This window comes from Sapajus apella, unplaced genomic scaffold, assembly GCF_009761245.1.
Source record: "Sapajus apella isolate SASKATOON/1434 unplaced genomic scaffold, GSC_monkey_1.0 scaffold19, whole genome shotgun sequence".
Lineage (NCBI taxonomy): Eukaryota > Metazoa > Chordata > Mammalia > Primates > Cebidae > Sapajus > Sapajus apella.
This window is the reverse complement of record NW_022436959.1, coordinates 26,127,792-26,152,765: the sequence shown is the minus strand read 5'-3', so window position 1 is coordinate 26,152,765 and position 24,974 is coordinate 26,127,792. Positions and strand designations below refer to the sequence as shown.

The 24,974-nt window shown below is 34.2% G+C and overlaps 1 protein-coding gene and 1 long non-coding RNA gene across 18 annotated transcripts in view; one reads left to right on the top strand and one right to left on the bottom strand.

Moving 5' to 3' along the window:
• Positions 1–24,974, top strand: part of PHF14 (PHD finger protein 14) — a 200,824-nt gene that overhangs the window by 81,539 nt on the left and 94,311 nt on the right. For 15 of the 17 annotated variants that reach the window (XR_004271581.1, XR_004271582.1, XR_004271583.1 and 12 more), the window contains 2 exons: positions 5,339–5,389; positions 5,510–5,631. Coding sequence is in view for 14 of the 17 variants with exons in the window: in XM_032287092.1 (XP_032142983.1) it covers positions 5,339–5,389; positions 5,510–5,631 (173 nt within the window). In the remaining 3 variants the exon portion in view is untranslated. Of the gene's footprint in view, positions 1–5,338; positions 5,390–5,509; positions 5,632–6,206; positions 7,770–8,903; positions 9,822–24,974 lie in introns of those variants that run through there. The other 2 variants (XM_032287095.1, XM_032287093.1) reach the window with 2 other exon arrangements.
• On the bottom strand, positions 1,767–2,316 carry LOC116557580. The gene is made up of 2 exons (XR_004271584.1): positions 2,236–2,316; positions 1,767–2,051 (listed from the first exon to the last, which is right to left on the bottom strand). It is a non-coding gene; the product is annotated as an uncharacterized LOC116557580 (long non-coding RNA).

Sequence of the window (24,974 nt, the reverse complement as noted above, 5' to 3'; positions counted from 1 at the left end):
TGTAATTTATATGTAAAAAGAGAACATGCTTATTCATAAGCAAAATTCCAAAATCAATGTTAATTAGGACAATTAAGTCAAACTTTGAAAACTTCTGTTAAGGTAAATAGCATTAGATTCATCTAAGCATATGTGACTTACTTTAAATTAATTATTATTTGTACAAATGTTGATTTGTCAACAAAAACCTAAGTGTTAAATTTAGTGACATGGCCACAAGTGAATATATGAGGCGTAGTGTAGTGATATCAAAGATGTTAAGGTACTTTAAATTTAGTTCATTTGCCCAATGAATTATGCATTTGACTTCATTGCAAATTAAAATAACCTCATCTTTAAAGAATAATTAAAATACATTACATGTTTTTTAGTCCAAATGAGAGAGAAGTTAGAGAAATATTTAATTATGTGTGTTAGATTAATAAACTATTTATTTATTTTTATTTTTATTTTTATTTTTGAGATGGAGTCTCATGCTGTCACCCAGGCTGGAGTGCCATGGCATGATCTTGGTTCACTGCAACCTCTGCCTCCGAAGTTCCAGCGATTCTCATGCCTCAGCCTCTTGGGTAGCTGGGATTACAGGTGTGCGCCACCACACCCACACCCGGCCAAGTTTTGTGTTTTTAGTAGAAGTGAGGTTTCTCTACCAACCTTGTCTCTACTAAAAACAAAGAGGCTGTTGGCCATGCTGGTTTCGAACTCCTGACTTCAGGTGATCCGCCCACGTTGGCTTTCCAAAGTACTGGGATTAGAGGCTGGAGCCACTGTGACTCGCCCGAATAAACTATAGTATTTAAAAGTTGCTAGCTAGATAAGATAATTTTACTCCTTTTCAGTTTAAATACATTGTCTTTAATACCATGCCAGTCTCTTCCATGGATGTTTTTATCACCTCTTTTCAAGTACATTTATCATAGACAGATTAAGAGCAAGGTGATGTAAGCAGCTCAGGTTGTAATTGTCTCTAGGCAAATCAAGTTCTTAAAAAAATAACGATACAAAAAAATTGGAAGGTGTCAAAATTTGGAATGAGTTTTAAACTTTCATTTACTTCTAATAGCTTAACTACTGTCAAAATGAATCAGTTTGGAATTGCACCCTTACTTAATTAATCATGTGGAATTTCCAAGTAACATATCTGTGTTGTACATACTTGAAAAGTAAAATTCTTACTTCTTCCACTTATTATTTTCACCTCACTGTTTTATTGTTGCTAAAGTAGTTTCAGCCTCAAAATATATTATAAAAAGACCACCCAGTTATGTATACTTCTATTTATCTGAGATGGAACAAGCTCATAGATAACTGAAATTTATCAGAGGGGCCAAACTTGTTTTTGTTTTTCTTCTTGCTTTTTTGTACCATTTCTCCCTCTTATAAGCTCTGCTTATGTTTTGGGATTTATTCAGGGACACTACTTTTAACATACCTTGTCTGTTGTAATATTAGGCAGTTATGAATTTTCATAGTTACAGTTGCTGTCACTTCATTAATACAAAGAAAAAAAAAAAGCCCATAGCTTTCAACATTTTCTTGGTTAGAGGACTTGGTATTTTGTATAGTTCCATTTGGATCAAATTCTCTTTTATTTTTTTCTTTGGAAATATTAGTACGTAATGTGATAAATGCTAAATAAGAGTGCTGTAATTACTTTGGTAATGGATCAAGTTAATATATAGTATAGAGCTACCAAATTAGGGAGACTGTAGCGTCAGTTTGAGTTTCTTCTTTATTGGGTATATATAATTCTCCAACATCATTTGAAATGTAAGAAATCTTCATTGGGCATCACAGTGTTACAGTTTAGTTTAAGTATATTCAAGTACAGTAAGAGATTTACATTCTTAATGATCGTGCTCATCTTTATTTGGAATTAAATTATTAATCTTGGATTAGCCATGCAAGAAAAGTCACAGAAGTTGAGATAATTGAGTTTAAGGTAAAAATTTACCTCAGAAACTTACCATCTGTGTGATTATTGCAAGTCATTTTTCTGGATTGCTTTTTCAGAGCTTTATGATGATATTATTTTATATTTTTATAACAAGCTTGTTTTGTTTTGTTTTGTTTTGTTTTTTTTGAGACGGAGTTTCGCTTCTGTCACCCAGGCTGGAGTGCAATGGCGCGATCTCGGCTCACCGCAACCTCCGCCTCCTGGGTTCAGGCAATTCTCCTGCCTCGGCCTCCCAAAGTGCTGGGATTACAGGCGTGAGCCACCACGCCCGGCTTAACAAGCTTGTTTTTATAGATGGAAATTGTTTATATGTCTTGTGTTATTCAAAATGATTACATGAATACATCAGCAATTACTGTTTGGTAATAAATGTGATTAATTTAAAGTGACTATTTTAGATAACTACAAATGTACCTAATACATGAGAATAAATTTATAAATATAGAGAAATGCAGCCATACCATTGTGTGATTGAATCACTAATTGGTATTATACCATGTGATGTTAATTGTTCTCTGGTGTGAAGAGAGTTTCAATTGATGGAGTCATAACAAATGTTTGAAGATTTAAATTATTATCAAAATGGTAAATAATTAAATACCTTTAAAAGAATTAAAAACATGAACTTGCAGTATTAACATATATACTTGAAAAATTAATTCAAAACTAGTTGAAACATTTGCTAGTTAATTAGCTAAAAGATGAGTTGAATGAAGAAAAATGTGGAAATATATGGAAGTCTTTTGCCCATTGTTTAGAAGTTTATAGAACTCAAATGAGTAATTTGAATATTTTCCACTTGATATTGGTTACTAATTTGTAGTACCTTTTTGAAATGCCCTGTAGGCCAGGTGCAGTGGTTCATGCCTGTAATCCCAGCACTTTGGGAGGCCAAGGTGGGCAGATTGCTTTAAGTTAAGAGTTCGAGATCAGCCTGGCCAACATGGCAAAACCTCCTCTCTAGTAAAAATGCAAAGATTGGCCAGGGATGTTGGTGCATACCTGTAATCCCAGCTACTTGGGAGGCTGAGGTATGAGAATCACTTGAACCTGGGAGGCTGCAAATGCTAATGTAGTTACAGTTCTTTTAAACATTTGTATGTATTCTGTCTGATGATAAATGTATTCTGAAATATAGGATGTGAATTTTAGCTAAATTAGTTTGAAATGTCATTTTAGATGGCATTTTAATTAGTTTTATGTTAACTAGGACTTTGGATTGTGAGACCTTTTCCTTGTGCTCTTTTTGGCTGCTTAAAAATTATTTCTTTACATAAACATGAATACACATGCATACATGTGGGCAAACAATGTATGTAGTGTGATCCCAGGTTTAGCATTTCAGCTATAGAAGTCATACATGATAAGTTATGAAATTTTAAATACTGAGTGACAGAGGGAGATTCTGTCTAAAAAAAGTGAAAAGCCCTGTAAATATACATTATGCAAATTAGATAATAGATTACCAAGTTAGGGAAAAATAATTTAAGCTTTTTTCAAATTTTTATTTTTATTTTTATTTTTAGAGACAAAGTCTTACTCTGTTGCCCAGGCTTGGAATGCAGTGGCTCTATCATAGCTCACTGTAGCCTAGATCTCCTGGGCTCAAGTTATCTTCCCACGACAGCCTCCTGAGTAGCTGGGCTATAAACACTCACAACCATGCCTAACTGATTTTTTAATTTTTATTTTTAGTATAGATGAGGTCTCACTGTGTTGCCCAGACTGGTCTTAAACTTCTAAGTTCAAGCAATCCTCCCACCTTAGCCTCTCTAAGTGTTGAGATTATGGTCATGAGCCATGGTGCCTGGCCCATCAGTCAAATCTTTTAATTTGTATTACATAGTATCATCGTTTATTAGTTTTGATTTAACCACTTATTTTATTAAAACACGTTAATTGAGTCTTTATGTCGTAAGCATTGTGTTAAGTTTAATTGGGTGCAGAAAGATGAATTAGATACGGTCCTTACCAATTTGGGGATGAATTTTTTAAGGGGGCAGAAGATAAAGCATTAGGCACAAAAGGAAAAAAAAAATGAATGTAGAAAGTACTAGCCATAAGTTTTCTGTTAGAACTTGCATAAGTGTTGTTAAGGACCTTTCTACACTGGTGTCCTTAAACTTATGTGTATGTGACCTACTTAGGATTCTTGTTAAAAGACAGATTATAATTCGTGTGTCAGAGTAAGCCTGAGATTCTGCATTTCTAGTAGGCACTCAGGGGATGCCAGTGCTCATGGATCATGATTGATATTTAGAGGAGTAAGTCTCAATATTGTTCTTTGGAAGTAAGAATTGTAAATGTAGGATCTGCATTTAAAGACGTTTCCTGGATATAGTCTTCATTTTTCATCCTAATTACTTCCATAATATAATTAAAACACAGTTTGGCAATATAAATTTAAATAGACCATAAATTTACTTGTTTTGAATGACTAATTTAGTTGACTTTTGGTTATCTAGGGTTAGATTAAATGGTATGCAGTTAGCCACGGTATTAAATAACAGTGGGCTTGGTATCATGAAGAATTGAAATTACAGTAATGTAAGAAAACATTAATATATTTATACTATATTCTGTTTAGAATTACTTGGCACCTACTCTAGCTTGGGAAAGTTACTTGATCTCAGCTGTCCAAGTAATTTTTGGGAGTAGTGCCTGCTTTCTCTTCCAGTCTCTAAGAAACAGTGGGAATTACATATGGGAATTACAGAATCTACACAGAGGTGGTGCTGTGATTGGTGGGGATTTCTAACATATTGGCTGCAAATACTAATGTAGTTACAGTTCTTTTCAACATTTGTATGTGTTCTTTCAAATGGTAAATGTATTCTGAAATATAGGATGTGAATTATAGCTGAATTAGTTTAAAATATCATTTTATATGGCGTTTGAATTAGGACTTTGGATATGTGAGACCTTTTTCTTCTGCTCTTTTTGGCTGCTTAAAAATTATTTCTTTATATAAACATGAATGCACATGCATACATGTGGGCAAACAATGTATGTAGTATGATCCCAGGTTTAGCATTTCAGCTTCAGAAGTCATGTGATAAGTTTTGAAAACTTAAGCTCTGAGTAAATCATAATTATGGACAATTATGAAATGTTGAGAAAATCCTTTAAAATAATTTTGTAGAGTTCATTTTTTCTATCAGATACATGTTTATTTAAAAGTAAAGTACTATAAAGTACATTTAATCTTTTACTTTTTAATTCCTATGGCATAAATGGTAACAAAATGCAGTGGTCCAATATAGTATTAATTAGCAATAGCTGATTTTTCAAGTACCTAACTTAAGCAATAGCATTTAACGTAGGAAATTTATTTTTATCATTAATTAAACATTAGATATTGTGTGAATTTTTTTTTTCCAGAGAACCAGAGGACGAAAACGAAGCTTCGTTCCTGAGGAAGAAAAACATGAGGTTGGAATAAGTTAAGCACTTTTACCCAGTCTTAACTTTGAGAAATTTTCTTTCTTAAAATTGTTTCCCTCATATCCTTAGTTTGTTTTATGTTTTATTTTATTATCCCTTTTATGGCAGGAAAGAGTTCCTAGAGAGAGAAGGCAAAGACAGTCTGTGCTGCAAAAGAAGCCCAAGGCTGAAGATTTAAGAACTGAATGTGCAACTTGCAAGGGAACTGGAGACAATGAAAATCTTGTCAGGTAAGTTGGATGCTAAAACCTTGTCTTTAGGGGATTAAGGTTTCATGTGTATTATTTTCTCATCACAGAAAAAATGTAAAAAAAAATTGCAGGGTAGGACCATTCTTAAAATATTGTTTAGTGGAAACAGTACTTCAGAAACAGATTTCATCCACTTATTAACCTCCCATGCATGGTTATACTCTGGATTTAGATGTAAATAATCTGCATTTTTAACACAGGAAATTATTTTTCTCTTGACAAGAGAAGTTGACAATGGTCTCTATTTAGAGGCCATAAAAGTAATTTGATCTAAACACTTTGTACTAAGATTATTATATTTTATGTCAAAACAATGAAATTACTAAACTCTGTTAGCATATTCTAAATGTTGAAATTCATAAGCAATGGTGAGAAGACAGACTTTTTATTGACAAGAATTTAATTAGCACTTTCTTATTGCTTGTTAAAACAAATGTGTTAAATGCTTCTCCCTGACGAAATAAAGAAAGGTGAAAAGATGGCCTAGGTAGATTTTATTTTTTGTTTTGTCTTTGTTTCTTTGTTTCGTTTTGTGACTTTTTTTTTTAAATCAGACATAATGCTAATCGGGAATCTTAGCTGATGCTGCACATTGGCTCTTCCCAGCGGCCCAGAGACTGCTAATTTTAGCTGAAATGAAGAAATTGATCAAAGCTCTGGGTGAGATAGGGGAGTGAGTAGGTGAACAAAAAGAGAGCTAATTTAAAAGAGGCGTCAGACTTTCAAAGGACAGTGGCACAAAGGTTCTTAGAGTTCTTATAGGGACTTTGTAAGGGAACCCGTTCTGATTTCTTTAAAAAATTGTCTTCTGGTAAAGCCCTGTTAAATTAACTGAGGACACAGAAATTAAACATTTCAAAAAGAATAAACATATTGATAAAACAAATGTTAGTGTTATGTTTTTAAATATTTATTTCCAAATGATGTAATCTATTTCTGTCATTAAGAATATAATTTGTCTTAATTTATCTAAGAAAGGCTTGAAGCCTTAAATTTTATACCACCAATGAGAAAGATAAAGTAAAAATTACAGTAAAGACAAAGGCCTTCAACAAAGTTAAGAAAGTTTATAGTAATTGGCTAATGTTTTTGAGGCAGTTCATGTAGAATGTCTTGGGAGCTATCCTGAAGGTTAAGTTTACTAAAATTTAGGGTAAAGTAGTAAGTAGTTCCAAGTTCAGGAGATACACATGAATAATTCTGACTGCAGTATGATTTTTCCAGTATGTCAGAAGTGAAATTTTCCAGAATGTCAGAAGGCATAAGCAAAACATAATGGAGTAAATGAAACAACAAAAATTAAAAAAATAACAATCTTACGTATGAACAATTTAATTCAGGAAAATTCCCTTGGGGTTGAGGATGGAGTTGAGGACTATGATTAATTTGAAATAGTAGTTAAAAACTTAGAGAGCTTGTGATCCTCTTATTAATTATTTGAACCTATATAAGTATCTACTGTATCTTACTGATTTTTTTTTTTTTTAAATACGAGCTTGATTGAGGCCTTTTTGCTGGAGGACTTGTAAGTTTTTGTCAGGTTTTTTTGTTGTGCTTTTGTCATGTGTTTGAAATTAGGAACCTGAAAACTACAATTTTTATTTTAAAAACCAGTTTATGATAGATTTCCAGCCTGTCATATTTTAGTTGTTTAATAGAAAAAGTACCTTCTAATTTTGATAAGATATTTGATTAGTATTACTCTGTATTATTTATTTCTTTAGTTTCTGTTATAAAATTTTTATTTCTAATTGAATTATTACGATATGCCAATGTCTGGAATTTTATGAAAGTCTTCTGTAAGGTAAAGATATTTTCATTACTCTGAAATAATGGATATACAAAGTCCCCTTCCTTGGTTTTGTTTTATTAAGAAGATAGCATCATAGATTTTGTGCAATGTTTTAAAGAGGTAATGTAGAGGAAATTAAATGTTTTATTGATACTATATTTTAATATTTTTTAGGACAAGATAAACTGGATATAAAGCAATGTCATAAAATATTTTTGGACATAATGTGATCTTTAAAAAAAATACATTGTTTAAGCACTATTCTTCTTGGGTTAAAGAATTTTATATAAAATTTCATATGTTTAATAAAAGCAATCTCATAAGCCAATATCTGCCATTTTCCCTGGCATCTCATATTTTGAAATTGGCACTGTTACTGTTTGATAATCAACCCCAAAAAGTCTACACTTTTTTATTACATCTTGAATATTATCTATACGTGCTATTTTTAAACTTTCAAATAAGGTATTTTAAATAAGGATTTTTTTTCTCTAAAGATACATTTCAGTGCTTACTCAGAGATATGTGTATGTCTGTTAGGTTCTCTTTTAAAATTAAACTTCATGGGTCACAATCTTTTATTTAATATACTGCGTTTACTTTGTCAAGTTCTTTTAAACTAATGTTTACATCTCACTAGAACCTGCTCTTCAGCAGTTTTGATTTTTGAAACCACACTTCTCTATGTAATTCAGGCTATATAGAAAATTCCTTCTTAATTTTCCTTGCTTTTTAAGTTATTGGTACATGTTTATTTGTGAATGTACAAGTATAATTTGTTTATATCATTGAAGAATTGCATGCAATTTGTCAGTAAACTGTAATTAGTAGGTTTCGACTCTTATTTTCTGCTTTGCCTGTTTTTCTGGGAACTTTGGCAAATAATTTAGCATTTCTGTGCCTTGGTTTTCTCCCTGTTGGACATGATCACAGTCATACTGTGCTTCATTAGGTACCTTATGAATAACTGCTGAGTGATAGTAAGGTTCTTTTCATATGACATGTTAGAACAGTAGTATTATTTAGTAACACATAATACATGTATGTGTGTCACAATTGGTAAATATGTTTCCAGTTATAGTAAATATTTATTTTTTATGTCAGAAATGTACATGTCTTGTTTTTGTATATAATTTTGTCTAGAATCTAGGAGACAAAAAGAAATTTGTCATTATATGTTTTCTAAAATGATTAGATTGAAGGTTTATAGCATCTCGGAATTTCATTTTTTTAAGTGCATACTTTTTGCCATCTGCTTTTAAAATTTAATTAGAAATTATCTGAGAAGTTTTCTACCAAATATATATTTCTTCAGGTTATTTTATGTAATCTAAATGCTAAAGGCCAAATTGAAACTATTTCATGGAATTGCAAGGTCTTTTTAGGCTCTGTGATAGGTCATTGTTGAACATAGTTATGGAACTACTTAGTGATACCTAATTTATTTTTGTTTCCACAGTTCATGATACATTCAATACTCAGAAAATGCTTGATAAATGAACTCTACATGAGTAATGACTGAGTATTCTCTTGCTGAATTTAAAAAATCTGTCACTGTTATAATTCAATTCTAGAGCAAATTGAGTCATAAAATAAAATGTTTGATGAAGATACCTAAGGGCTTAATAAAGGGTAATTGAGTTTTGCTGCTAAAATGTAGTGGTTAGTTTTTCCTCCCCTGTATTTTAAGTAAATAAATAGATTTGAGATTAGTTGATGCGTCTGTGAAAAGTAGAAATAAAGTGATTCCTTGAAAGGGAAGAGGGCCTTTATTCTCTCTCAGTCTTTATCCGACTATCAAATTAGGAATAACACCAAACTTCTAAACCTCAAATTTTATCTTAACTACATGAACTCAGCGTGGTACATTTTATTACTTAATCAGAGATAGGAGAGAGAAAAAAAAAGGCTTCCTAAAGCTAACAACCCTGTAATCCATGAGCCCTCTTAAATAGCATCTTTAATTTTATTTGGTATTGTGGCCATAACTCAGAAGCATTGAGGGTAGGAAATGATCTATTAAGCTATTTCACTTTTGTAGCTAATTCTACACTATTAAATGCTTGCCAGAGTCTCCCCTTTATTTGAGTATATGGCAAATTATATAGGTATTGAACCATTTTGGTTACAAGGGTAGGGTGTCAATTTGGTCTCTAAACGTTGTTGTTAACACTTTTATTTATTTCACATTTAAAAATCTGGCTTGTCAGTGTATCCTCACAAACTAAATTTGATTGTATCATAAATTATTAGGATGATCAGCAAGAATTTGTATATATTACAGTTTAATTTCAAATACTAGACTCTTAATATTCTGAACCTGGAGTTTTCATTGTGGAAAAGTTTTTGATAATAAATACAACATTTAGAACAAATATTTCCTTTCATTTTGTGTCATTTTTGGTAAGCTGTTTGTTTGTTTTTGTTTGAGACAGGGTTTTGCTCAGCTGCTTAGACTGGCATGCAGTGGCACGATCACAGCTCACAGCAGCCTGAACTCTTAGGCTCAGGTGACCTTCTTTTCTCAGCCTCCTTGGTAGCTGGGACTACAAGTGCATGCCACCATGCCCAGCTACTTTTTTTTAATCTTTTGTAAAAATGAGGTTCTCACTATGTTACCCAGGCTGGTGTAGAACTTGTGAACTTAAGCAGTTATCCATCCTCAGCCTTCCAAAGTGCTGGGATTAGCGACTGTACTCGGCTAAACTGTGTTTTTCAAGGAACGTATTGATTTCATGTCATTTGCCAGTTCCTTCTTTCTTGTGGTCAGCACCATGGTTTTTTCTTCAGTCATACTGATCTTTTCAGTGTTCACTGTAACTATTTGCGTAGGACTTTTCTGCTGTCTGTAATGTATTTCAGCATATTTTCTTCTTCCTTCTAAGCCTACGTCAGTATTTACTTCCTTCATGTAGTCTTCCTGACTTAAATGGCTTCATATTGATTGTCTTGCATTGATTGTCCTTGGAACCCTCCTAAAGTCCCTTGTCATGCTGTGATCCATTTTGCTTGTAAGTTGTGTTATTATTTCTGTGAATTAATTTACTTTTCCATGAGGTGAGTCTAGCATCTGAGCCTTCCATTTATTTCTAATGACCCTGATAGTCTAATACAGTATGGCTCAGGCAGTTAATTCAGCATAAATGCCTGTTAATTTACTGATTATGCTACCATATTTGTATACCTTTGCAACTCTATACAATTAGAATAGTTTATAATTTATTTTTGGGTGGGGACATTTTTTAAAATAGTTCCTGATTGATCTGTTTTATTTTTGAAAATTTAAAACTTTAAAAATTACTGAGTACAAAGTTAAAAAGAGTGTATGTTTCTTGAAACAAAAATAATAGGTGACAAATAATGGTTTTTGCTTAACTGATAAATTTTATTTTTGTGGTAGTTGTTTACTGCACTGAGAGTTAGGAAATCTCAACTAGTTTAAGCTTGTCACCTGCCCGTTTTGTAATTTTAAGCAAGTCACTAAATCTCTTTGAGTCTCACTTTTCTTATTTTAGGAGACGACCTCAGGCTGTAACCTCTCTGAAGCCTAACACACTAGCTCTGATATTCAAAGATTATATAATATTCCATGTTCTCTAGTCCATGCTACCTCTTTATTTACATTTGGTCACAAGCTCCTGTGTAAAAACATATTCTCAGTAGCATCTTCTTCCAGGCTACTCTGTGATTATGTAGAATATGATTATTTTTATTGATTAAATATGTTAGAATGGAAGCCAGTTTTCCAGTTGCATTTTCTCTCATTTACCTAGAGGAGTAGAAAATAAGTCAATTTAAAACATCCACTTCCTTTGATAAATAGCGCATATTTCCTTTTTTAAAAGCAACTCTAGTGGGATCTAATGTTCATCCCATTAAATTTTATGCATGCTTAGTGTAGCGCTTAATGGTTTTTAGTACATTTGTCATTGTTCAACAATCATTACAGTCCAGTGTTTAGATTATTTCATCACCTCAAAAATTACTATGCCTGTTTACAGTCATAGCCTCCATCTCCAGCATCAGGCAGCCACTGCAAATGTTTTGTTGTCACTGGTTTTTCATAGTCCTAAGAAACACTTCTCATTATGTATAAGTTAGATTTTGTTTCCACAAATAATTTAATGTAATAAGAAAACTTCTAATTAAAGAAATATTAAAGTGACTCTAATATGAAAAAATTATACTATTTTATTCATTTTTCAACTCAGTACTTTTAATTTTGGATATTAAAAAAGTGAGCCTGCTAAATTTGTATTAAGAACCTAGATTCTATTAAATTTTAAAGTGTCTATTATTTTGGGAGGTGGTACTGTAAAATGAATGCTTAAGTATGAGGATTTATAACTGTTCTGCTGAGTTGTATTAGTCCATTCTTGCACAGCTGTAAAGAAATACCCAAGAATAGTAATTTATAAAGAAAAGAGGTTTAATTGGCTTACGGTTCTACAGGCTGTAAGGGAAGTATAGTGGCTTTTGCTTCTGGGAAGGCCTTAGAAAACTTCCAGTCATGGCAGAAGGCAAAGGGGGACAAGGCATGTTATATGGTAGGGGCCAGGGGCAAGAGAGAGATGTGAGAGATGCTGTGTACTTTAAACAACGAGATCTTTAGAGAACTCACTCATCATGATGAGAACAGCACCAAGAGGATGGTATAATGCATTCATGAGAAATCTAGCCCTGTGATCTAGTTACCTCCCATCAGGTCTCATCACCAACACTGGAGATTATAATTCAACATGAGATTTGAGTGGGACACATATCCAAACTATATCATGGTTTTAAACCTTCTTTTGTTATTTGTGAACTCTGCTTTTATCTTCCCTGTGGTTTACCTTCCTTATCTATAAAATAGCAATAAACAATAGTACCTATGCTGTAGGTTGTCTGGATGATTAAATGATATTGTACAAATAAAGGGCTTGACACAGTGGACAAAAAATGGTAAAGGCCATATTCAGCAAATAACAGTGACTCTGATAAAATATATATAGTCTTATAGTGTATGTAAGTCTGTTTACATTGCTATAAAGAAATAACTGAGGCTAGCCAGTTTATAAAAAAATAAGTTTATTTGGTTCACAGTTCTGCAGGCTGTTCAAGCTGCATGGAACTAGCATCTGCTTCTGGTGAGGTCTCAGGAAACTTACAGTCATGATGGAATGTAAAGGGTAAACCAGTATTTGCATAGAGTGAACAACAGAAAAAAGAGGAGGGGTCAGGCCCCTTTAAACAACCATCTTTCATGTGATTTAACAACAAGAATTTGCTTATTCCCATGGGTTGAGTGCCAAGCATTCATGAGGGATCTGCCCTATGGCCCAAACACCTCCCACCAGGCCCACCTCCAACATTGGAGATCACATTTCAGCATGTTATTTGAAGGGAACAAGTATCTAAACTGTATACCTTCACCACTGCCCCCCCAATTTTATGTCCTTCACATTGCAAAATACAATCATCCTTTTTTAATAGTCCTCCACAGTCTTTGCTCAATCCAGCATTAACTCAAAAGTCCACAGTCCAGCGTCTCACTGGGGACTCAAGGCAAGTTAATTCTGTCAGTGAGCCTGTAAAATCAAAAACAAGGACCGGGCCCAGTGGCTCATGCCTGTAATCCCAGCACTTTGAGAGGCCGAGGCGGGTAGATCACAAGGTCAGGAGATAGAGACCATCCTGGCCAACATGGTGAAACTCTGTCTCTACTAAAAATACAAAAATTAGTCAGGTGTGGTGCCCCATGCCTGTAATCCCAGCTACTCAGGAGGCTGAGGCAGGAGAATCACTTGAACTCAGAAGTCAGAGGTTGCAGTGAGCCGAGATTGCACCACTGCATTCCAGCCTGGCAACAAAGCGAGACTCCGTCTCAAAAAAAGAAAAAAAGAAAATAAAAAAAAGTTATTCACTTCCAAGATACAATGGTGGTATAGACATTGGGTCAACATTCCCATGTCAAAAAAGAGAAATTAGCCAAAAGAAATGGGCAGTAGGCCCCGCACAATTCCAAAACCCAGCCAGGCAGACATTAAACTTTAAAGCTTCAAAGCAATGTCCTCTGATACCATATTCTACATCTCAGGCACACTTAATGCAATGGGTGGGGTCCCAGTGCTTTGGGCAGCTCTGCTGCATGGCTTTCCAGGGTTCAGCATTCTTGGCTGCTCTCATGGATTGGAGTTGAGTACCTGTGGCTTTTCCAGGCTCAGGATGAAAGCTGCTGGTGGCTCTACCATTCCTAGTTCTGGAAGCCAACAGCCCCCTTCCCACAGCTCCACTAGGTAGTGCCCCAGTGATAATTTTGTGTGACAGTTCCAACTCCACATTTCTTTTCCACATTGCACTGGTAGAGGCTTTCTGTGAAAACTCTGTCTCTGTGACAGGATTCTGCCTGGACTCCAGGGTTTTCTCATATATCTGCTGAAATCTAGGTGGAGGCTGCTGAGCCTTTTCACTCTCGCATTCTGTGCTCCTGCAGGCTTAACAGCATGTGGAAAACACCAAGGCTCATAGAGTGGTGGCCTGAACTATACCTGGTGATGTGAGCTGTACCTGGGGCTCTTTGGGCGGCAGCTGGAGCTGGAGCAGCCAGGATTCAGGGAGCAGTGTCCTGATGCTCAGCAGGGAAGCAGGGCCCCAGGCCTGGCTTCTGAAACCATTATTTTCTCCTAGACCTCTGGGCCTGTGATGGGCTGGGCTGCCTGGAAGATCTCCAGAATGCATTCAAGGCCTTTTTTCCCTCATTGTCTTGGCTATTATAATTTGTCTCTTTTTTAGTCATGCTTATTTCTTTAGCAAATGGTTGCTCCACAACCACCTTGAATTCCTCTTCTGAAAATGCCTTTTCCTTCTTTACCACACAGCCTGCTGCAAATTTTCCAAATTTTTGTGTTTTGCTTTCCTTTTGTTTTTATTTTTATTTTGTTAATGATCAGCAGTTGAACATGGATGCTTCCTTTTTAAACATTAGTTCCAACTTTAAGTCATTTTAAGTCTACAGTCCAGTGTCTCATTGTATCTAATCATAGGCTGTTATAAGCAGCCATGCCATATCTTAAATGCTTCACTGCTTAGAAATTTCTTCTACCAGAAAACTGTGTTATCAGTCTTAACTTCAAAATTAAGATCCCAAGAGCATGGACAAAATATAGCCAAGTTCTTTGCTGGGGAATAATACGGGTGACCTTTACTCCAATTCCCAATAAGTTCTTCATTTCCATCTGAGACCTCATCATCCTGGGCTACAGTGTCCGTTTCCACAACCACTTAACAATACTCTAAGAAGTTCTAAACTTTCACTTGCCTTCCTGTCTTCTTCTGAGCCCTCCAAACTCTTCCAGCCTCTGCCCATTACCCAGTTCCCAAGCTGCTTTCATATTTTCAGATATCTTGTTTTTTTTTTGGAGACTGAGTCTTGCTCTGTCGCCCATGTTGTAGTGCAGTGGTGCAGTCTTGGCTTAGTGCAACGTCTGTCTCCCAGGTTCAAGTGATTCTCCTGCCTCAGCCTCCTGAGTAACTGGGACTACAGGCACATGCCGCCATGCCCAGCTAATTTTTTGTACTTTTAGTAGAGGCAGGGTTTCACCTGTATTGCGCAGGCTGGTCCCGAACTCCTGAGCTCAAGTAATCTGCCCCGCCTTGGGATCCCAAAGTGCTGGGATTATAGGCATAAGCCATCATGCCCAGAATTTCAGACATCTTTATAGCCACACCCCACTTCTTGATACCAATTCTCTATGTTAGTTGGTGTTGCCATAAAGAAGCACCCAAGGCTGGCTAATATAAAGAAAAGAGGTTTATCCATCATTCTCAGCAAACTGACACAAGAACAGAAAACCAAACACTGCATAGTCTCACTCATAAGTGAGTGTTGAACAGTGAGAACACATAGACACTGGGGTCTGGGGGCGGGGTGGGGGAGTGGGGAGGAATAGCAGGGGTTGGGGGGATTGGGGAGGGATAGCTATAGGAGAAATACCTAATGTGGATGATGGGGCGATGGATGCAGCAAACCACCAACATGGCACATGTATACCTATGCAAACTGCATAATCTGCACATGTACCCCAGAACTTAAAGCATAATAAACTAATTCAAAACAAAAAAGAAAAAAGGTTTATTTGGCCCACGAATCTGCAGGCTGTATAAGCAGCATAGCATCAGCATCTGCTTTTGGCAAGGACTCAGTAAACTTACAATCATAGCAGAAGGCAGCAGGGAGCTGGCATATCACGTAGTGAAAGCAAGCAAGAGAAAGAGGAGAAAGCACCAGATTCTTAACCAGCTTTTGTTTTGAATTAACAAGAACTCACTGATTGCCATGGAGAGGAAAGAGGTTATTTTTCTTACTATTATTATTATTATTACTATGCCATTCATGAGGGCTCTGTTCCCATGACCCAAACACTGCCCACCAGGCCTACTTCCAACATTGGAGGCCACATTTCAACATGAGATTTGGAGGAGACAAACATCTAAACTATATCTGTATGTATCAGGCATTTTATGTACGTGTATTAAGTCATTTAGATACCCTATGAAATAAGAAGTGTTAATATTTCCTTTGAATTGATGAGGAAACTAAATTATAGAGCTTAAGTAACTGCCTAAAAGTTGTGTAGCTAGAACATGTTGGAACTGAGATTCAAATTTAGTCAGTCTGGTTACAGAGTCAATGGTTTTAACCTCTACAGTCTCAGCATAATTTGAACAGTGTTGTTGGTAAAAGTTTATTTAATAAATGTAATTTGTTAAAGGCTAAATGATGGCATCCCTTTCATGATCATACCTGATGTTTTATTTTCTTTATTTTGTGATTTTCAGTAATACGTTTGATGTTCTTTGAGGCTTCAGTGCTACAATCTCTATCCTCTTAAGCATGCTGTTTAGTTTTATTTATTATTAAATGGTTTTATTAAAATGCACCAACTGCTTTTTAACTTTAGATGTCATTGGATTTTTTTTTTTTTTTTTTAATATGGAGTCTCGCTCTGTCACCCAGGCTGGAGTGCAGTGACGTGATCTCAGCTCACTGCAGTCTCCACCTCCTGGTTTCAAGTGATTCTCCTGCCTCAGCCTTGCCTCAGCCTCCTGAGTACCTGAGATTACAGCTGGACACCCCCACACCTGGGTCTTATTTTTGTATTTTTGGTAGAGATGGGGTTTTGCTATGTTGTCCCAGGCTGGTCTTGAACTCCTGGTCTCAAGCAGTCTACCTGCCTTTGCCTCCCAAAGTGCTGGGATTACAGGCATGAGCCACTGTGCCCAGGCTTCAGATATATACATATATATATATATATATATATATATGTATGTATGTATTTTTTTTTTGAGGGGGGAAAGATTATATCTTTTTCAGATAATTCTAATATACATTAGTATCTCAGTGGTATATAAATATATTAATATATAGTTGTACTTATGTTGTATGTGCACATATTAAAATGCCATGTGTCATATTTAATTCGTATATACTACATTTAATACTATCTATATTTATTGAAGTTGCTGTTTGGGAAATTTATAGTGTGTTACTATCTATACTTTCACTCTTTTGGTCATTAGTAATTTTCATTATGGTCATCTGTTTACTAAATACTTTTGTATTCACTTTTTCTTGTCTTAAAGATCAACACACATTAATGCTCTATTTATAAATTGAAGAAACCTTTGAAGAAACCTCTGAATATATAGGCATAATTATGTAAAATATTAGAAAGGTAAGTATTTAAATTAATCAGTAGTGCAAAAAAAAAAAAAAAGAGCCAGATTAGACCACGCGTGGTGGCTCATGCCTGTAATCCCAGCACTTTGGGAGGCTGAGGCAGGCATATCATGAGGTCAGGAGTTTGAGACCAGCCTGGCCAACGTGGTGAAACTCGTCTCTACTAAAAATACAAAAATTAGCCAGACATGGTGGCGGACACCTGTAATAATCCCAGCTACTCTGGAGGCTGAGGCAGGAGAATCACTTGAACCTGGGAGGTGGAGGTTACAGTGAGCTGAGATTGTACCACTGCACTCCAGCCTGGCAACAGTGTGAGACTCCGTCTCAAAAAAAAAAAAAAAAAAAAGCCAGATTCAGGCATACTGTATTTGCATTTTATGAATATGATTTGGAGAACAGATATACCTCATACATAGCCTCTTATTTGCCCGTGATCTTAGAGATTTTTTTAAATTATTATTACTATGTTTTGAGAGGAGGGATCATTTAAATGAGTGGAATAATACAAGGTAATAGAGAAAGAATTGCAGCCCGTTGAAATTTAGTAAGCTTAGCAAGTACGAACATTGTCTATTTCAGAATCTTCATAAAATAAATGTGTTTTATCCTCATTCGAGAAGTTTTGCACGCTGAGTTGTTTCTCACTTCAGCATGCATGAAACTGAGGCTTAAATTTCAGGAAGACGTAACCTCAGAATTACATAACCTTAGAGTGATCTTTTCAAGTATTAAAATGCCTGGGTGTATGTGGCATGTGGACATTTTAGTTAACGCTGTGATATTTGAATAGAAATGCTTTCACATTTTTGTTTTCTGATGAAAGAGAAGAGAAGCAACCTCTTTTTTCCCTCATTTATCCTTCTTCACTTATTCTCTAGATGGGATGCTTGTCGTTTGCTTAACCCTGTTTTCCCCTTAATATTGTTGACATACATGGAGAAGTTTGTTAACTAGGAAAACCAGGATGATTATCCTGCCTCTTTTCTGGGCAGTGGTAGTGCATTTAATATTTTAGTGAATAACAAAAAATGAACCACACTTGAAAATTCAGTCAATAACTAGGAAGAATGGTGGGGAGAGGGCATAGAGCTAAAATTAAGAGGTTGAAATTTTGGTTTAGTTTCTGCCAGGGAGAGACTGTAACCACAAGAAATGCAAATAACCTCTCTGGGAGCCAGTTATCTCATTCATAGAATGAGTAATGCATTAGGTTGATTTAAAAATCCCTTTTAATTTTCAAATTTCATGATTTTGTAATGCTTCAGAAGTGAGGCAGAGAAATTCAGAAATGCAAAATATTATTCAAGTGCAAGGAATTCTGAATTATTTATAGAATTTGCCTCTCACCCAATAGTGCTGTTTTTAATTATATTATTGACCCATCATATTTTTAAAGTTTTGATCTTACTTACATATTTTTTAGAATATAGCTATTAAAAATTATAAGGCAGTCACTTTTTATTTATTACTAATTGAGATAAGTTTATAAGAAATGTTTTATAGTAGGAAATGTTTTATTTTAATCTGAAAAGTTTGTCCTTTTCTTTCTATAAAACAAAATAAATTGAGCTTTTAAATGGAATAAAATATATAGCTTAATATGAGTTATATTATCTGCATGTACTTTTAGCATTTATTCTTTATGTAGCTACTAATGTATGATAGATGGTTGCTTTTTGTTTTAATTCTTCAGTGACTAAATTCTTTCTGTGAAACAGTTTCAAGGAGCAATTACATTTATCCTGAACTGAGATGATTTAAGATTATCATTTTTTGAATTAGCTCTTCCTGTGACAATGAACTTAAAAGGATTTAATTTAAACATAGTATACTAAATATATATACATATTTATATTTAGTATGCTCCCTTTCAATAGGAGTTTTTTCTAATTCTGCTCTCTCTCTCCACTGACCTCATGAATTATTAATAAAATATCAAGAATTAGGTTATCTTTGTGAGATGGCTCGGTAGCTGGCTTTTACCATTGCATATAAGCCGAACAGTTATTATAAATCACAGCATTACTTTCAACCAGATAACTGCTAAAATCACCGCACTATGGTTTCCTGAAAATGCCATAATCTTTCAAATGCCACATTAAACCTAGAGGAAAAAGCCATTTGTAGTGCCTGCACAGTTACGTAGAAGGATGAACCATGAACCAGGTGAAAAGATGTTCTGGAAGAATAGTAACCTTTCCCTTGATGTGTGTATTTCCTATTACATTTTTTGACATAAAATTTTGCAAAATGATTTAATGGTGGCATTTTGTTTTGCTGACTTTCTTTTTCTTCATTAAAAAGAATCTAAAGTTAGGGTAGGAGTGTAGGGGAAGAGTGACCAAGCATTAAATTTTATAATTGAACTCTCTGTTTTCAAAATAAATTAATAAAGTATGTTAGGAACATGGCTTTTCCCCTTTTACATTGTATGCAAATTGGGATAAAAATTATTTAGCTCTATTGTCAAAAATGATCTTGTTTGTTCTTTATAGTTAATTTTTTTTCTCCATTGTCGTTGTCCTCTTTTTTTTTCTTAGAAACCATTGATCATAAATGACATACCAATAATCCAGAAAGCTTTATAACATAGAAATTATCAATTGCATGTAACTCAGAAAGTATCCTACTTTTGATTGTCACTTTTGTTGAATATTACTAGAGCTAATTATACAAAGAAAAAAAATCTGAATAGACTCAGTGGCCTAAAAGATTAATTCTTGTCATTTAAGAGGATACATTTTTATTATGAATCAGTTTCATAAAGTTATTCCATGCAAAATTTATTTGCACCTATGAGCTAATACCAAGTGCAGTTGGATACAGGAAGTAACTTGTCAAAATAGACTTTCTAAGAATTTTATAGCATTAGATTTTCAGTTTTAGTGTTGATGTGGATGGAGTACCTATTATTTACAAATAATTATCACATCATGATTTAAAAAACAGTAAATTTTTTTGAAAACTTGATAACTTATATTGCACATGCGTATTTGTTAGCATCTCACTAAAAACGTATTGGATGGTGACTGACTAAACGCTACTTTGGCTTTTATTTTCCTGAGAATTATAGGATTTTTCATAAAAGTTGCAATTTCAATTAAGGGAATGGAAACTGGGGTTGAAGTTTCTCAGACAGTATGGCATCAGTAGCTCCTTTTCCCTCAACTAAGTTAACTTTTTCAGTAGATTTTATTGTTCTTTATGGAACTCTGTGAGTGTAGATTAGATTTAGTTTTTAAATTAACATTAACTGCTGTTTTTTCTCCCTGATGTCTCAAAATAGAAGGGTTTACATTTAGTTCAACAATTCTTTGTCTTCATTTTATCTTATTTAATTTTTTGCAAACAACTCTTGTCTAGATCAAAAGAGCTATTCAGGACATTCTGCGCTGTGGATATATATCCTAATGGTTTCAGCTAAAAATGTCTGAAGGACTTTGTTAGTGATGTGATTAAAGCATGTCCAATGAGCAGGTGCATTAGAGGGCCATCAAGCATAAAGTCTTGAATTTTGAATATAGCAGAAATAGCTACTTAATATTACTAATCCATGTATTTATTGTGCTACAGCCGTAATGAAGAAATGTCTAAGAAACTGTTGTCATTTTTAGAGTGTTGCTGGTGATTTGGCCTAAGGTGATAGACTAAAATCTAAGACTTCGCCATTATACATTTTATTTATGTAACCAAAAGCCACTTATACCACAAAAACTATTGAAATTAAATAAATATATATATATATATATATATATATATATATATATATATGGGTGTATGTATGTGTTTATATGTATATATGTGAATGTGTGTGTGTATACATACATATATACATTTATATATGAAACTATAAAAGAAGTAATTGCAAGAAATGTGTCATTCTAGTTTGGAAAATGAGATGAGCACACAGAAAGTTATAATACCCTTTTACCCTGGTAGCAGAAAATTAAAGTAGTAAAACTTTTCTGAGGAGTAATTTAGCAATGTGAATCAAAGGCATTAAGCATGACAATACTATTTGTAAAGTAAGAGCACTTGTAGGACTCTTTCCAGAGGAATATTCTGAAATTAGCACAATTTTTATCTAAGAATATTCTTTATGGTGCTTATTATAATAGTGAAAAATATTTGGAACAACACAAATGCCTGGTATTACGAGAATGGTTAAATAATAATATACCATAAATTTTTTTCCTCTTATTCAACCTCTTATTCAGCCATTTAAAAAGAGTATTTCCTGTGTGGGAAAACCTTCATTTAAGTTAAAATTATCCCATATTTGTTTAAGATTTGTGATCTTAATATTTTTATTTTATTTTAAAGCTTTTCTCTATAGGTTTTTGATAGTGAAAGTATCTTTTATAACCAGAAAACTGGTTTTTAGAAGTTACTGGTGTACATAGAATTCTAATAGGAGACTTTGGATGCTAGATATCCTTGACTGCCTTAAAAAAATCAGTTTGGCTGAGTGCAGTGGCTCATACTTGTAATATCAGCACTTCGGGAGGCCAAGATGGGAGGATTGCTTGAGCTCAGGAGTTAAAGAGCAGCCTAGGCAATGTATGAAGACCTCCTCTCTTCTAAAATTAAAAAAAAATCAGCTGGGCATAATGGCATGTGCCTATAGTCCCAGCTAATCAGGAGCCTGAGGTGGGAAGATTGATTGATTGAGCTTGGGAGGTACCAAGGCTGCCGTGAGCTGTTGTCACGCTACTGTACTCCAGCCTGGATGACAGAGCAAGAGTCCATCTCAAAACAAAATAAAACAACAAAACAAAACATCTATTTAATAAAACCATAATGGAAGGGCATGAAATAAAATGAATTCTGTTTTAGTTCTTTCTAAATTAGCATAACAAGTTTATAAATTTTCTTCCCTTACAGTTTCAGTGTTTATTTTGCATTATTTGCAGATAAGCTGCATTTTCCTTTGTTATTTGACTGTTGATGCTTTCTGGTTTATAAACTCTGCGTTCAGTGCCTTTCTGATTTAATAACATTGAATTGTTGACTTGTACTTCCCAGTGTTCCTTATATCACAATTACTAGGAGTTAAAGAGTTGGAGATCACTAAATATACTCAGTTTATCCTGATCAAATAGGTATTTCCTCATTTTCCTTTATTACACATAGTGTTTCCCCTTAGCTATGTCGCTCTTTCTCCCTGTACCCCCATCCCATAGCGTCATGACTAGAAAGCCACAGAAAGTTGTTATATAGAAATAATCTGCTTTTCCTAATTTTTTTTTTTTTTTTTTTTTTTTTTTTTTTGAGACGGAGTCTTGTTCTGTTGCCAGCTGCACTGCAGTGGTGCCATCTCGGCTCACTGCAACCTCTACCTCCCAGGATCAGGAAATTCTCCTGCCTCAGCCTTCTCAGTGGCTGGGATTACAGGTGCTTGCTACTGCACTGGGCCAATTTTTGTACTTTTAGTAGAGATGGGGTTTCACCTTCTTGGCCAGGCTGGTCTCGAACTCCTGACCTTGTGATCTGCCTGCTTTGGCCTACCAAAGTGCTGGATTATAGGCATGAGCCACTGCGCCTGGCCTGCTTTCCCTAATTTTACCTAATGGGAATTCTTATGTGGGATATAATCACTTAGTAAGATAATTGTAAAAATGAGTGGTTGCCAATAAAAACCAGTGGGGCTTTACAAAAATGGGCTAGATTTAAGCTAGGAGAAAATAATGGAGGAAGGCATTTCAGAGGAGAAGATATGACATCTGTTTGGAGCAATAGGTAGATTCAAGCCGAGGTTTATGGAGAACTTTATCTTAAACAGCACAATTTGTGGTGGTTTTTATTGGAGTATAACATTACATAAGTAGGATATGAAAAGATATATTGAAAGACACTATTTTTGCAGGCATTAATATATGTTTATAGTGAAAATAGTTACAGAACTTCAAAGTATTTACAATCATTACTCTTTGTTTAAAATAGAGTTAAAATAATTTTAGAACTTAAACTTCAAAATATACCCACACACACATATTCTGAAAAAATATTAGAAAAGCAAATGTTTCAGCATACACAGCCTTTTATTTTGAAGATAATGGGGACTAGAACATAAGTATTAATTTACTGAATTTATTTGTAAAGGACCAAGTGTTATTTTTATATCCTCTAAACCTGCACCTTTGAGGGCACAGAATTAGCCATGCTTCTTTCCTCTAAGTACAAACAAAATATTCAGAGCCTACTGGCTGGTCTCCTCCTTCCATTCCCATTCTAGCTATTATAGGGTTTACTCTTGGGTTTTTTTTTTTTTTTTTAAACTTCACAGTGCATATGGACTTTTTTCAGTAAATATAGAACTAAGCCAGTTTTTAAGCTACAAAATATATCATAATTTGGATGTATCATCATTTGCTGTAATATTTCCCTATTGATGAAAATTTATTTTTTCCTATTTAATTTCTATCTCAAAGTAAGTGTGCTAGGCCAAAGTTATATTCATATTATTTTGTTACCCCCTGAACATGAATGTGTAATGATGTCATAGGAGAGATTTTTGTCAATTTGATGGATGAAAATTCGCATTTTTGTTGTGTTTTATAACAATGAGGTTGAACATATATTGATGAACAGTTTGAATTTTCATATCTGTGAATTACCTTTCCATATCCTGTGCCACTTTATCTTTGGAGATTTTTTTTCTTTTTTAAAAATGAGTTTATTACATATCTTTGTATAAGCTGCAGATACTTTCTTTGAGGTTGTTGGGATTTTTGTTTGTTTTTGCTTAATTGCTAATGGTATGTTTCCAAATTGAAATTTACCTTTTTCTGTGTTGTGATATTTATGTCTGAATGAATAAAAACAAATTTGATATGTTACGAAATAGACAACAGATATATTAGCCAGGAAAAGCAAATTGTCTGTCTTAGCCCTATAGCTGATTTATGTACAGGTTTTCTTGACATGTTTCAAAGATTTACTGAGATACTGTGTCATCTAAAAATTATTTTTAATTACACATTGTGATATTAGCTTAATATAAAAATACTGTTTTGCTTTACCAGAATGTCATATTCTTCCATTGATTTAAAACAATTGATTAGTTTTCAGAGGCTCTATTTTGTTAATTTTTGAATATCAGGACTGAAAACATGTTGAAGCTATCATTGATGTAACTTTTTGTGTCATGTGTTAGATCTTGAGGTTGTTGTATACATGTTTGGTGATTAATTCTAAAGGCAAAAATATTGTTTCTATTGTAGACATCAGTGGTGAATAATGAATTGCTAAATTTAATCATTTCTTAGTTTTCTAAATACTCATCCTATTTGGCCTAATTTCAACATTAAACATTGGTGACCAACCTTCCTCCTTAAAACACTATTTTTTCTTTTCTTTTTTTCTTTTTTTTGAGATCGGGCCTCACAGTGTCGTCGCCCAGGCTGGAGTGTGGGAACTGCAGGTGTGTGTCTGGCTAATTTTTGTGTGTTTCTTTTTTTAAGAGACAGGGTCTCACTGTATTGCCCAGGCTAGTCTTGAACTCCTAGATTCTAGCAGTCCTTCTAGAGTGCTGGGATTTGCTACTGATTAGTACAGTTTTTTACCCTGGTTCTTATCAGTAGCCATAATAATTAAAAAAAAAAAAAAAAGTGGTTAAATGCTTGGATTCTGGAGCCTTGTTATTTGGGGTCAGATTTTCACCCAGCACTTATTAGTTGTAACTTTTCTAGTTACATAATCTTTGTGCTTTATTTTCCTCAAATGTAAATTGAGGATAATAATCATTTTTACCTGTAGAATTGCTGTGAGGATTAAATGAATAAAAATATATAGTGCTTATTCTTC